The 14,082-nt window shown below is 39.0% G+C and overlaps 1 protein-coding gene across 1 annotated transcript in view; it reads right to left on the minus strand.

The window, feature by feature from the left end:
- Window positions 1-489: 489 nt before the first annotated feature.
- Window positions 490-14,082, minus strand: part of LOC113476203 (epidermal retinol dehydrogenase 2-like) — a 23,770-nt gene continuing 10,177 nt past the window's right edge. The window contains exons 2-7 of the mRNA XM_026841537.1: window positions 10,967-11,310; window positions 5,529-5,660; window positions 4,448-4,547; window positions 3,111-3,255; window positions 2,433-2,558; window positions 490-1,918 (exon numbers count right to left, since the gene is read on the minus strand). Of these exons, the coding sequence (XP_026697338.1) occupies window positions 1,825-1,918; window positions 2,433-2,558; window positions 3,111-3,255; window positions 4,448-4,547; window positions 5,529-5,660; window positions 10,967-11,287 (918 nt within the window). The 5' untranslated portion in view covers window positions 11,288-11,310 and the 3' untranslated portion in view covers window positions 490-1,824. The remainder of the gene's footprint in view (window positions 1,919-2,432; window positions 2,559-3,110; window positions 3,256-4,447; window positions 4,548-5,528; window positions 5,661-10,966; window positions 11,311-14,082) is intronic.

Consider the following 14,082-nt stretch of genomic DNA (forward strand, 5'->3'; position numbering starts at 1 on the left):
ATGAAAAGCTACTTGCTCTCACAAGAACTGGAGTTTGATACATACTGTTTGTATGCATAAGCCACTTCTTTCCTCTAGAATCCTGCACACCTAGTATGTCAGGATGAAAAATGTGCTCTGTCAGTATAAAAAGATTAAGAGTCTGCAAGATAGACACACTACAGTTACTAGTGGTTGACTTTGTGAACAGTGCCATGTACATATGGACAGCATATTAGGCAATACCTGTTTTTTAATTAGTAACTTCCTTTTTTTGAAGTTTCCTGTAAAACGAGCAGAATTTGAGGTAGAAAAGCTGCAGATCTGAACAGACAGTAAGACAAACCTTCATTGGTCTGAATTCTAACTCTCATCCATCATCATAAAGGTAAGGCTATTTTTAACATGCTTGTTTTCCTCAGTGTTTCTTCTGCATAAGTAGTAAAGTAGACCTTTCTCCACTGGTAAATCTCATTAACTATATAGACAAGAGAAATTAAGGTAGCTTTAGGCCATCATGGAAAAAAAAAATTTTAAAAAAATCACCCTTTACTCCATACTGTCCTTCAATTAATTTCATTCTAATACATGTTAGTCTTAGTTTGCAAGTGTTACCAATTCCCATTAGAGTACTGTGACATAGGTGGGTTTAGCTACCATGTGCATAAATGACATCCATTTAAGGTATAATCTTCCTTTTTCTTGTTTTGGATTTACCAAGAGTCAAGGGGGCTTTCAGTTTTCTAAGTGGTCATTGTCAAAAAGGGCAAGGCCTCCTCAGCATATGTCCAAAATAAATGGATAGTCCTAAGAGTAAAGGGAAAATAAAACAAATCTCTGTAGACAAGGCAACCTGCCACCCAATTCAGAGAAGCTAAACATAATGCTGTTACTCAAGCTATGGCTGTCATACCATTCACTTTAGTTTTATCAGCATCACTCCATTCTGAAATAATCCCAAAAGAAACCCTGATTATACCATATAATGCCTTTAATTTTAGTAGCTGATTGTCTTACTTGGCAAGACAGTTGATAGTCCATCTAGACTGGCAGTCTTACACTTTATAACTACAAGTTTATTCTGCTTAGGAGACAAAAATTTAAAGTTGTTCTTAAAATACTGCACTTAAAAGATACAAAGACTTCTACCACAAAGTCATAGTATTAGCTTTTAAAATAAATTAGACAAAAAGTAGGATTAGCAGCACAAACATATAATTTACATCCTTCCTCCTCCCTACCTCAACACCCATAGTCATCTGTAAATCCTGATATTACTACCTCCAAAATTAAAATATTTCATTGGCTTTACATCAACACAGCCCATATTTTCATTTCACAAAACCTCCATTTGCATAAATCAATCCCATTACTTCAGGAAACTCTTGAATTCCTCAGCTTACCAGGCAATGGTAATGGCACCAGCAGTACAGCCCCTCCTCATGGTTCAGTGAATGGCAGTAAGAAATCAGGTCTACTAGAGGCTTTCCTGGTTCTCTGCCAAATACATGTGGTTTCTTGGTGCTTTCTCACCCAAAAGTTGGCAATTATTAGTTTGTGATGCATGATCATATTTAAGGCATTATAACAGACGTAACCAAAGGAACTAATTTCAATTATTGTATTTCCATAAGGGCATGAAAAGAAAGTTCACTGGATTAGAAATACAGTTTTGAGTGAAAGCTATTGATTAAGAGCCAATTAAAAAGCAATTTCCTTAAAAATTGTTACTAATGAGAAGTGAGGCACCTTAAGTTCACAGCTACTAGGAGAAGCAGACTTTTCCCACCACCACCTTTAACAAGATCCACTTTAGAGTTGATGGTCTCTGAATTTTGCACTTTTTCAGTCCTTCTTTGCTTGACCTTTGAAGTCAGTCATGATACGAAAGACTCCAAAATAGTCTGCAAGGACAACAGCTGCTTTCACTGGTATCACACTGCAAGGTAGGGGAGTTGAAGAAGAGAAAAAAACAAAACAGACATCAGAAGAGTTGTACAGTTTTATCACAGAATTAGTTTTACCTGGCTAATACTGGCAAAGGCAGTATACTCTCTAGAATAAAAGTACCACGAGTCCTCTCAAAATACCAACTACACTCACTTGGCAGTCTGAGTTATTAGGCAGATCAGTCTCCCAACCTGACTTGCAACAGAGTCAGAAATACCCTAATGCTGGGGCAAGACACCAGATATGCAGTTACTGAGGAGCAGGCCCAGTCTATATAGCCCAGAGTAAAACTGCACCCCAATGGAGTCAACAAGTCAGGCATTTCTGTCATTGTTCTGTGGTCCAAGGATAGACTGAACCCCCAGAAACAAAACAAAAAGACTCCAGAAACATGCATAACAATGAAAATTCACACCAAGTAGAAGCTTAGTTTGCACTTCCAGTCAAACATTCAGCTAACATAGCCCTGGACAGAAAGGAAAAAAAGGGAAGGCATAACTTACCTTTTCAGAACTAATAAAAAATAAATAAGGCGTGGTAGTATCAACATCTCTTGGTCTTGCCGAACAGCAGTGATTATCTTCTCAGCCACATACTCTGGCTCCAGAGTGGGAAGCAGAGTTGGCCACCTGGAAGAGAAGAATTCCTACTATAATAGAAATTGCTTTGGATGAATGTTTTACTCAAAATAAAGTCTCCATTTTGCAGTTATTCAACTAAAAAGAAATACATACCACAAATTCTATGAACAACAGAACCTTCATTATGTTAAATAGTGAGTGACCATTGTTATTTTCCCTTTGTGTGATGTCTCAAGACAAATCCACATAGTCCTCATATTAAGACACACTAGGCTTTTATTCAGCTCCTAAATTTTGTCATTACACAAGCATGCTGGGCAAAGCTGTGCCACTGATTTCAGGAGGCACATGGGAGTTTAGAAACCAGAGAGGATAACTGGAGCCAGCGGAAAGGACACCAATTATGTTTCACATTTCAGCTTAAATGCATAGTAAAGTACTGAGGACTTTGCTACTTGGGCTGCTCAGTCACTGGGTAGCACTGTTAACGCCTGAGGCCCTAAAATAACACAAAAAGTCTAGCTCATTTTCATAAAGGAAATAAGAGTACACAAGATGCTAAACATGCAGGTTGCATAAATACCTCAAGAGTTTACTCACTTGGTGCTACAGCCATCAAACATTCCTGTGTTCATGAGGAAAGGACACACAGTTGTGGTTTTAACACCAGTCTTTCCCATATTTCTCATCTCTAAATCAACTGACTCTGCAAAACCAACTGCTGCAAATTTACTTGCAGAGTAATCTGTAAAATAAAACATTAATTGCAGTTAAACATTTTAATTTACTAATTAAACTTTACTAAACAGGTTCAGTGAGTCCTACCACTGTACAGAGGAGCAATAAGTTTTTGACAGAGAAAGTAAAGTAACCAGCCACATGTTTGGTTTTGCTTTTGGTTTTTGTGGTTTGGGGGTTTGGTTTTTTGGTTGTTGGGTTTTTTTGTTTGTTTGTTGTTTTTTTGGGTTTGTTTTTTTTTTTTTTTACAGTGTACAACAGCACTGTAGTATAGAAATGATATATACACAGTACCTGCAGGAAGCTGCTGTCCAATAATAAAATACTTTACAATAGAGTAGGAACATTTTCAGGATTAGGTTACTAATCAAATTTGCCTTTTATATTATTTACTCCTTTACTTTCACTTTCCCAAGTTAAATGTTGTTCTAATATGGGAGACAGAGGGCTTTTCATTGCATCCCTGCTATCACCTTTCCACTCTCTACTGAACAATAGCAAATGAAATTATCTTTTCATACCAGACCTTATCTTTGAATCCATGTACTAGCTTCTCATGCAAACTCAACCTTTCAATACTGTCTAATGTGGTTTCAATTTGAAACTCAATTTGTCTTTGTTATCACTGCCTTGAAACTAGATTTCTTTTACTGCTACGTCACATTATTTCAGTTTCCTCCCCCTTTGCAAATGTTTTCCAGAAATGCCTTCTGAGTTTGCCCTAATATCAACATTTTCTTTCCATCACTGTATGGGTCCTCTTGAATGAATGGCTGAGAGACAGTGAATGCAAAATGAGATATCACACCTCTGCACCACATCTGGATTTTAGTAGTTCTTTGAGTTAGGGAAACCTGTAGAGGACTCTCCTTAACATACATGGGGGAAAAAAAATAAAGTGGCCTCTTCCCCACCAAATACCTGCAGGTTAACTTCAACAACATTGAAGTTCTCAGTTTCCAAACTTCTATATGGCTTCTAGATCCTCTAACTGCCTCAGAAAAACCTGTTTCATAGCACTGCTGAGCACCTGGAAAACTCTTTTGAAAGAAATGGTCTGAAGTCAGCTGGTATGAATGTATGACCATTTGCTTTACCTATATGCAAAGACCCAGAAACTCAAAATTAGGATTTTTACGAGTATTGATTGTAGATTTCAAATCAAACTGTCTAAATGAATATCAGCTTTAATACACTACCTGCAAGATAACTGGTTCCAACTAGTCCTCCTGAACTTGCAATACTAACCAAGTGTCCATGGTTAGAAGCCATCATTGCTGGGAGGAAGGCTTTGTAAGTCTGCAAATGTAAGTCAAAGTTGCAATGAAACATTTTACCAAGTAAGCCATGTTATAATATTTTGAAGGTTTTGTTTTTAAAGAGATTCTCCCTACAGTTTAAATAAGCTTCCTCCCCTTCCAGTATGGAAGAGGGGGGAGAAAAAGAAAAAAAAAAAAAAAAAAGGAGGAGTTTGTTGTTTGAACTCTAACCTTCAACTAAGCTGGGACTTCCCAGTTCCCACCCGTACCACTTTCTCCAAAACCAAAGACAAATGTTAACTTGCTGAAAGCTAAAGGTTCAGCTAGCTGTTAAGTTTCTCTCAGTCTAAAGCTCAGCGGTGCAATGTTTCAGAAGTCACTGCAAATTTCATAAAAATGCAAAAATTTGAATTTCATGTCTTCCTTCTATTAACTTCATCTAATCATTGGGATTAAATATATTTATGAAGAAACTGCAGCATGTTTTAATATCCCCTTTGCCATTCTTTACAATAGGAACACCATATAGATGAGCACATTAAACTACTCATTTTGGACAAAAGTCTCACTTAAGAGCACTGTCTGAACATGCACTTCTTACTGAAACTATCACAACCACAAAGCAACTAGAACACTAACAGAACTGAACACTTCTCTGTTACTAGAGCAGCACCTTTTAGGCTGGGTCTGCTTCATGTCAATTAATATTGAGGGATTATAACATATGAACAGCTTCAGAATTTAGCAGATGGTAAACTTCATTTCTTAAGAACATTTCAAAATATGAAGCAATTTTGCTTCTCCCTACCTACCCCAGAAGTTCCCAAAGGACCCACTCTTCCACCTTCTTTTTATTTTACAGACTCCCAGGCACAGACACTAAGTTTTCATATAATTTCTGACTGAACTTACAATGAGCTATATATTCTTGTGCATTTTCCTCAATTCCAAAAGGCAAAATTAATATTGAAAACATGTTAAAAGGATGTTTTAGTACATAAATGCAAAGTATAAGTATTACCCAGAAGTGTGCCATTATGTTGACTTCCATGGTTTTTTCAACAAGTGAATCTGGACAATCAATAAATCTCTTTCCAGTTACGATACCAGCATTATTGACTAGGATGTTAACGTCACCAACCTCTTTTTTAACCTGAAAAAAAGCCTCAAGATATTATACAATAAGTACAAAACATGCTTTCCAAGTTTTATATATGAAAATATAAGAAGTAGAAATATTGCACATTTCAACTAAGTTGAATTTATTATGCTTGTTACAGATCCAAACACCTCAGGTTCTTGAACATTCTCACCTGATGCCTCCTTATTGCTGAGTTTACAGCTGGATTTCTTTGAAGGTGTGGAGCCCAACAGCTCCACACAAGCTTCTGCTTTCAGCACCTCTGGTTCTTGCTGTAACTGTTCCAGGTAAGTCTCTATTGCAGAGAGCTTAGCTAATGCAACAAGTATTTTGCTACAGCAAATCCATCTTAAAACCAATGAGCAATTCTGTTTGTAGGACCATTTCTGTGCCATGCAGTGAGGCACAGTACACAGCTCCTCAGGTAAGCTCACCAGAGTCAGGTACATCAAATCTAGGTGAGGACTGCAATACCTAAATTTTCATTTATGACATTCCTTGCGTTATACTCAAATCCTCTTGTTTTCCACAGCACAACTTGAGCATAGCAGCAGTGCTGCCATACAGCTTGAAGGCTGAAGCCAGCTTGCAGAGTACTTGAGCTTTTTGATGAGAAGGAAAATTGGATTCCCTGCTTGCAGCATTAATTGCCTGCATCCCAACAGTCCAGAGCTTCCTCTCTCCCACTGTACAGGGCAGCAGCTACTTAGCAGGATCTTAATATTTCAGGTATTTCAAGATTCTCCATGCTGTTTTCCATGTTCCACCACTCCTGACTGCAACTGTTAAACACTAGTATGTATTACACAGTAGTTTTCTCACTAGTGGTAACTTGACTTGCATTCCACAGCACACACATTAAACCAGACTTCCCTACAGCTTTCTGGGGGAGCAAATGGGAGTTTTTTGCTCTCAGCTCGTTGGAATTAGAATGGGTAAATGGTCACTTTTGATAATAAGTACTCCTCATATACAGAGGCAGTGAGAAAGACCACCTGTAAAACAAATTTCCTCCTTACAACCTTTTTATTTATTCAAATATCTTGAATATTTCAAGCAACTTTACAGGTCAGGAACTTAAGAGCTTCTTTTACCAAGCAAAAAGGGCTTTTTTTATTTCTCATGAAGACAGCCTGAAAGAACATCACATCTCCATTGACATTAGCTCTCAGGACAACACAAGAAATGAAAAAACTGTAGGAAGGGTAATAGTTTGTTATGAAGATGAAACAAAAGCTGTAGGGTTCTGAATAAAGGAAGATTTTTAGGATGTGTGCATTCACAGAATGTGAAAGCCTTAGGAGCTTCTGAGACTCATGGTGCAGAAGCTTGTTTCTACTGTATTTACTTCAATTCTAATACTGTACCAGAATTATTGTAAGATGGTTCCCAGAAAATAAGTTGGCTAAATATGTACACATTTAATTCAGTAAAAGGAAGCATAGTTCTCATAGCTCCAGATCAAGAACTTTCATGAACAGACCCACTCGAGCGCACAACTATAGGCCAGCTGGTATCAAGATATTGTGCCAGCTCTCAAAAGGAAAATGAAAATATTTAATGCAGTATTTGAAGTACAGTTCATTAATCTGAGCTATCTGGGAAAAAGGAAATAGGTACTCTATATGTTGTTTAATTTGTGATTTCTGGATCAAGTGCTAAATGTGCTGATCAACAGCTTTGGGAAGCCATGTTGGGTTTGTGCCATCTTGCCATACTGTTGCAAATCACAGAACCTCATTTCTTAGTGGGGTTTCCTTTGCTAGGTGCCCACAGTGAATGAAGAAAGCACAAGCAGATCTGGTAGACTAGCCTGTATAATAGTAAAGAATTAAAAGTAATTTACCAACTATCCTTTATCTAGCTTAAATTCCTCACCTTCCTTAAACTTGTTCCAATCTTGCCTATGTTTGTTAACTAAGTAAGGATTTAAAACACAGAAAGCAGCCTCAGTAGCATTATACAGAACAGCTTTCATAATGAATTCATTAGCCAGAGTCCCTCTCCACCTCATTGCTCACACATTCTTGCCTGTCTACTCCCCTCTCAAAAAGCTGTCATGTAACAATTTAAATATTTCTGAAGCAGCACCACATGATCTCCATAGGCACCATGAGACAAGTTGTTCTAGTTGCCAACCTGAGTATGTACACCTCATCACAAGTTAAAAATAGTATGTGTTCAGAGACATAAATGTAATCATTAGTAAATGATGCTTTAATACTGCCTTGTGTCAGATAATCTAGCCACTTTGGAAGTCTGGACCAGTACACCAAATCTACCCTTTGGGGCAAATAATTAGCTAAATAAGCGGTCATGCTTCTTTTGTGCAAACAAAAGACAGAGGTGAGGGAATGTGGTACATACAGTTTATAGCTTGGTGATTGGTGCATTCAGGTTGGTCAGGAGAAGGGTAATAGTAACAGAACCTTGATCATCCCATTTCTAGCTAGTGGCAAAAACCTGAACCACCTCTTCCTTTGCCACCTGTTTCTACTTAGTCCTCCAAAATATATTCACACTTCAGATGGAATTCAAAGTAGATGCAAGTGCCTTCTTGCAACCCAGACAATTCCAGCTTTACATCATCTTTGTTCATGCTGCCTCCCTATAACTAGATGTGGCAGCTCTTTCCTCAGCAAATTGGCTGTTTTAATTCCCTTCTCCTCGCAGCTCTCCCCTGTGCGCAACAGAGCCAAGACACTCAGCCCTGGATTCCACACACTGCTTTGAGGCCAAGTACAGAAGACCTTTACCGAGCCTTTCTTCTAGATATTAAGGAGGGTGGGGATAATAACTTTCCAGAGCCCTAAACATCTCCATTTGTGCAGTGCAGGGAAGTATGTTTCAGGTATTTGTTTTAGCCCTATGTAAGGCATGCATTATGCAAACAGCTGATCTGGTTAAACATCTTTTTCAGGTATAAACACTATTTCTTGTTTGATTCTGCATTTATTTTTATGCTTTTATATTGAAGTTTAGTAGTGAGCAATTCCCATGACTCCCAAACAGCACCCTGAAGTGTCTACTTTCTAAGAACCATGAACCCCTCCATAACTGCCTATAAGAGGTAGAAGAAAACACTGGATGAATTACAGGTAGCATGACATACCACCAGGTAATGTGCTTCTACTGTTGCTCCTCTGCACAGGAAAGAAGATTCTCAGAGAAGTGGAAAACTGGCTGCAAACTGTCATTTTGACTAATAAGCAAGAAAAAAAAAACCCAAACAGTGGATAAGCAAAAAAAGTACCATGCAAGAGAGGTCCTGGAAGTAAATGTGAGCCCAGATGCAATTTTGCAACATGATAACAAGGAAAAGGCTTCCATTTCCTCACAAGTAGGAAGATCAAAACACATAGTTACTTCTCTTTCAAAGCCCTAGATTCTTAAAGTTTAGTTGAACTCAAGCAAGGAAGGGGTAGCTCAGAAAAGGCCACGCTCCTTTGGGGGACTGGATACTTCTGGAACAGGGACTTTAGAAATAAATGTTAAGATATAGCTTAGATGGCCAAAAGCTGTCCTTCATCCTGTTGATATAGGAAAGGAACAAGGACACCACATGTGCCTGGCTTTTTGGTTTTCTTCCTACTGAAGTGACTTTTTCCTGGTCTCTCTGTGTGGCTGATGAAGTACCAGAAGCAGGTATTTAAGGTTCACATACATTTCATTTTGGCTTTGAGATTGTTTTACTGGGCGAAGTTTTCAACCATATCCTGCCCTGCCTGCATGAGCTTAGTTCACTGTAGTCTTGCAAAACTCCCAAGTCACTGCATGACACTGAATCACCAGGGGGAAAAAAACAAAACCTGGAACTGTGCTGCCTCATCTTGCAAAGGCAGACACAACACTATGAGCCAAAGTCTACTACACTGCATTAAGCAAACAGTGGCACCAGGCACTAACTAATACTAAAGTTTCTTTGTCACTAAAAAGATAGAAAAGTTGTCAGCATGGTCTTACATCAGTTGTCAGCAGGACATGACGATTCTGAAATAACAGTAGTAGGGTATTTCCTTCTATGTGGATCAGCAGGAGGACTGTTAGTGGATCAGCTGTTAGTGAACCGCTGACAGAATATTATAAGCGAGGAATCATGCACAGAGACCCTCTTACCACTTCTTTGCTCCTGTCTACCTCTTTTTATCAACCCTAAACTGTGTCACACAAATCTACACACACTTTTTATATTTGCCCAGAAAGGCTCTGCTACTGCTTTTCTCCACAGGACTGAAGTGTTAGCCCTTGAATCCTCAAACTTGAAGGTTAGTTTCCATCTTCTTCATTCCAGTGTCCTTCACACTAAAATAATCCCTCCTCCTCCACTCCTCCTAGTTCAGTGGGAAGCACAGTTACAGGTCTGCAGTGAGATTCGTGTAACTGCTCTGCGGGGATGGCAGATGTGCAACTTACCTGGTGTAACGGTGCTGCAAGGGAGAGCAAGGGTGATCAGCATTACCAGAACACAAAACCAGTAGTACCAGCCTCTTAAAAGCTGCAAGTCATGGACAAACATCACTTACCAGAAAGTTTGCCCTAGTCTTTTTTGCACAGATAGAAAAATGCAGAAGGCTAGAGCTTCTTACAGCACCAGAAGAACATTAACTTCAGCCAACAAATGTTCCTGAAGACAGCTGGACTTTTTTTAAGAATTCATCCTCAGGCAAACACTCAGTGTGGAAACTTTCTAGTCCAACAGTTAAGTTTAGCAACATTTTAAGCAAATGAGAACAGGTTGTTATAATGGAAACTGTTAAGCAATTTTAGCTTTTGGCAATTCTACTAGTCTGCCCAAAATATCTAACCACATACTATATTTACAAAGCTCTTCAGAAAGGAAAGTAAAAAATATTTAAGACTTCAAGATACATTTATTAATACTGATAAAGTGAGTCTACAGAAATCTATTCACAGCCATGGAACTATCTGAAAATTGCCTGAGCAGTTAATCCTTTTTACAATATATGGTCTTTAGGGTTTACTTTTTGTAAAAGGCTGTCAGAACTTGAAATACTGCTTTAGCTTCAATAAACTGATTTTCTCCACTTCACCAGTAAGCTCTTGCTCAGTAATTGAATGAATGAGAAGTTACCCAGTTGAAATGAGCTACTGAAAAAGAGAACCAGCTCTTTTTATTTTTAAAGGAACAGAGATACACAAGTCAGCTCTAAAAAACAGTATTCTTTAAATAGGTAGCATACACAATACATTCTGAATAAATTTATTCTCTTGCTTTGAAGGCACTAGAAATTATCATACATCATACACCCAATGCACCCAATCAGAATAGCATCAAAGCCACAAATAAGATACTTTACCTGATCAGCCACTCTGTAGATGTCCTGCCTTTTGCTACAGTCACAGATGTAACAGTGTACTCTCACTCCTCCATTTTCTCTGGCCAGCCTACTTGTCTCCTTGAGCCCCTCTTGATTAATGTCCCAGAGAACCAGTGTGGCTCCAAGGCTGGCAAACTTCAAAGATAAGACTCTTCCAAGGCCACTTCCCGCTCCTGTTATTAATACTATTTCACCACTAATATTCTTCTTCCGTCTAGGCACAACCCAGAGCACTAGAGACTCCAGCACATAATAAACAAAAAGTACGATGCATTTCAATGTTTTCAGGAAGCAGTTCATCTTAAGGCTATTTCTTCAGATACCTGATAAAAGAAAATGTTAACCAGAGAGAATAAACCATAAAGACAGAAAATGCAAACATCAGTATTTCAAAATTGAAAAAAGCATTTTTTGATCCATTTTAAGTATTTTCTCCAGCCTGCTTCTGAGTGTTGTTCCAAAAAAAAAATGTATAGGCTTACATCTGCACATCTGTACCATTTATCCTGCTTATGTATCATCTCCAGGTTGCTCCTACTCTCCTCCAGAACACAGCACACAACTGATTTAACATTTGGCAGAGGCAGGAAACACCTGCCCCCATCTGCTTTAGAAATTCCCCACCCCTCATGTCACAGGTTTCTATCTCTGCTCTGACAGAACGTGGACTCAAAAACTAGAATCAAGAAATTTATAGTTGCCTCGAGCATCTTAAGCAGAAATGTATGGCAATTACAAATCATAACTCCTGGCTTAATCACATGACTTTAGTGCTCACAAACTAGTACTTTAGATCAGGAAAAATTCTCCTTTTAGGACCACAACTGTTTTGCTATGTAGACAATCCTTGTCATCAAGAAGTCATATGCAGACCAAGTCACAGGCTCAACACTGCTGAAAAACGGCCAGCATAGGAGCTTCAGAGTGCAATAGGCTCGGAAATCTCCAAAACACACCAGGTAGATTACTGGCTGTCACAACTAGCTTTTCAACTACCAGTACTACTATTATTGAGGAGGATCTGCTTTTGCAGTTGAACAAGTGTTTTGTTAGGAATGCACTGCAAAGCTGTTGACTTTCTTCTCTTCACCTCCCTGCCTTATGCAAATGCTCATGGCCTTGAATCATACCATCTCAGGTATGTGTTTAACTTCAAAGTCTATACTCATCACAGTAATGCTGACACCAAGCAGGCATTTAAGTCCTTAAAAGAATGCTATTTAATTCCCAGTATACTGGGAATGCTATGGAAATGCTATGGAAAAAATGCACCCTTAGTCAAAGCAGGTGTTTTGCCAATTATTTAGGCCTAGCATAAAGGACACAGCCAGCATAAAGATGAACCAATAACCAAATTGTATTTGATACAAAAGGGTCAGTACATGGGTGAGCACTGGGGTACAAACAAGTCAGCAGATTATACATAATCAACATCAATCCCACTGACCCCAACAACACCCCACAACCAACTATGGATGGAATAAATGGTGACATGCAGACTCCCATAGAAGGGACAGGAGACAACCACGTCAACAAACCAAACACATAAGACCAAGGAAACCACACACTGAATCTCTACACAGCCCACACTTACAAGAGCCAGACCTGACTGGAGCCCAGTCCCAGGGAGGTGAGAGGTCCTTCCCCAACAGGGAACTCTGCACAGGGCATCCACCTCACAGACAGACACTGCCCCTGCCTGCAAGGGGTCCCAGCTTTTATCCCTCAGTGGGACACCTGACCTTGGGTTACTTACTGCAGACACCTGGGGCTCATTTACCCAATGGCTCTCCCTGCAAGGCCGGCACCACCCTGGAGGGAAGCTTAAAGGTAAACTCACCCCCCCTTTGTGAAGGGCTGTGGGAATCACCCACATGTCAACCTTAATTTGGGGCTTGGGGTTGAAAGCCCAGCATTTGAGCAGGATTTAATCTTTTACTAACTACAGTATGAAGGATTAGTATCTTCCTTCTCAGCTAAAGGTAGAGCACGCAGGCACTTACACTTCAACCTTTAGCACTACCTGCCCAGTCTGATCACATCTCTTGGTTAGCACTGCTATCTATGTGTATAGGTAATCACGTCTGACAAGTGCCAAGAGATAAGTTACTTACATCTCTGCTACTCAGAGCAAAGTTCATGAAATTTAGCATGTGGACATACACGTGTTATCATGAGTCTCATGTTTTGTACATGGGAAACCAGGCCAGTCCTAAAAAGACTACTAGAACAGAGCAAGTTATTTCAGAAAGTTTTCTGGCAGAAAGATTAGGACATCTTAAAACTAGTCCGATAACAGAAAAACATTTGTCAGAAACATAGCAGGTAGGGAAACAAGTTTTTTTTTCTGAAGGAGTCAAGGTGAATATTTTCTGTTCTTTATTACCTTTAAACTAGGACAAAGTGTGTACAGAGGTTCTAGCACACTCACTGGCAGTAACACCAGTAAGAAATGGAAAAAATACCAAAACAGCACAGGAACATTATTCTAGAGCCAATATTGACATTTCCTATAGTAGGTTCTTATAGTTACTATAGGTATAAGCAAAACCAGACATGCAGTAAATGCGTTATTAAGTTTCATGTACATAGAGAGCCAGCAAGTCTTTTTGAAACACAGATTCTCTGCTGGGTCTAAAACAGAAGCAACAAATCTTTAAAATAAATGCAGTTGCTGAATTTAACTTAATTACACTAACAATGCACTTAGCATAACATCTTCCATTTGCATGACAGGAGATTGGTATTTCTGGAGTAGATAAGGATGTTACAGTTAATCCCTCTGGAAAAACAAGAGAGGCAATTGCCTTCAAAAGGTAATACACAATTTGACCTAAACCTAGTTCAGAATTTATCAGTAATTTATTAAGTAAAATTATCATGTATTAGGCTTGCATAGGACAGAGGCACATCAGGTCTTAGATAAATACTGAGTGCCTCTTGGAGAAGTACAGTTTAGGCATAGGAGACTGTTAGAACACCAACACCGCATTCTTCAATGAGACACTTAACTTCCACTGACATGTCTCTTGCCTAAGCCAGCTCTAAGCAGGCCAGGAGTCCCCCATTCTCACAGGCTCCCTGCATTAATACTG

Source organism: Athene cunicularia, assembly GCF_003259725.1.
Source record: "Athene cunicularia isolate RWA chromosome 2 unlocalized genomic scaffold, athCun1 chr2_part1, whole genome shotgun sequence".
In the NCBI taxonomy this organism is placed as follows: domain Eukaryota; kingdom Metazoa; phylum Chordata; class Aves; order Strigiformes; family Strigidae; genus Athene; species Athene cunicularia.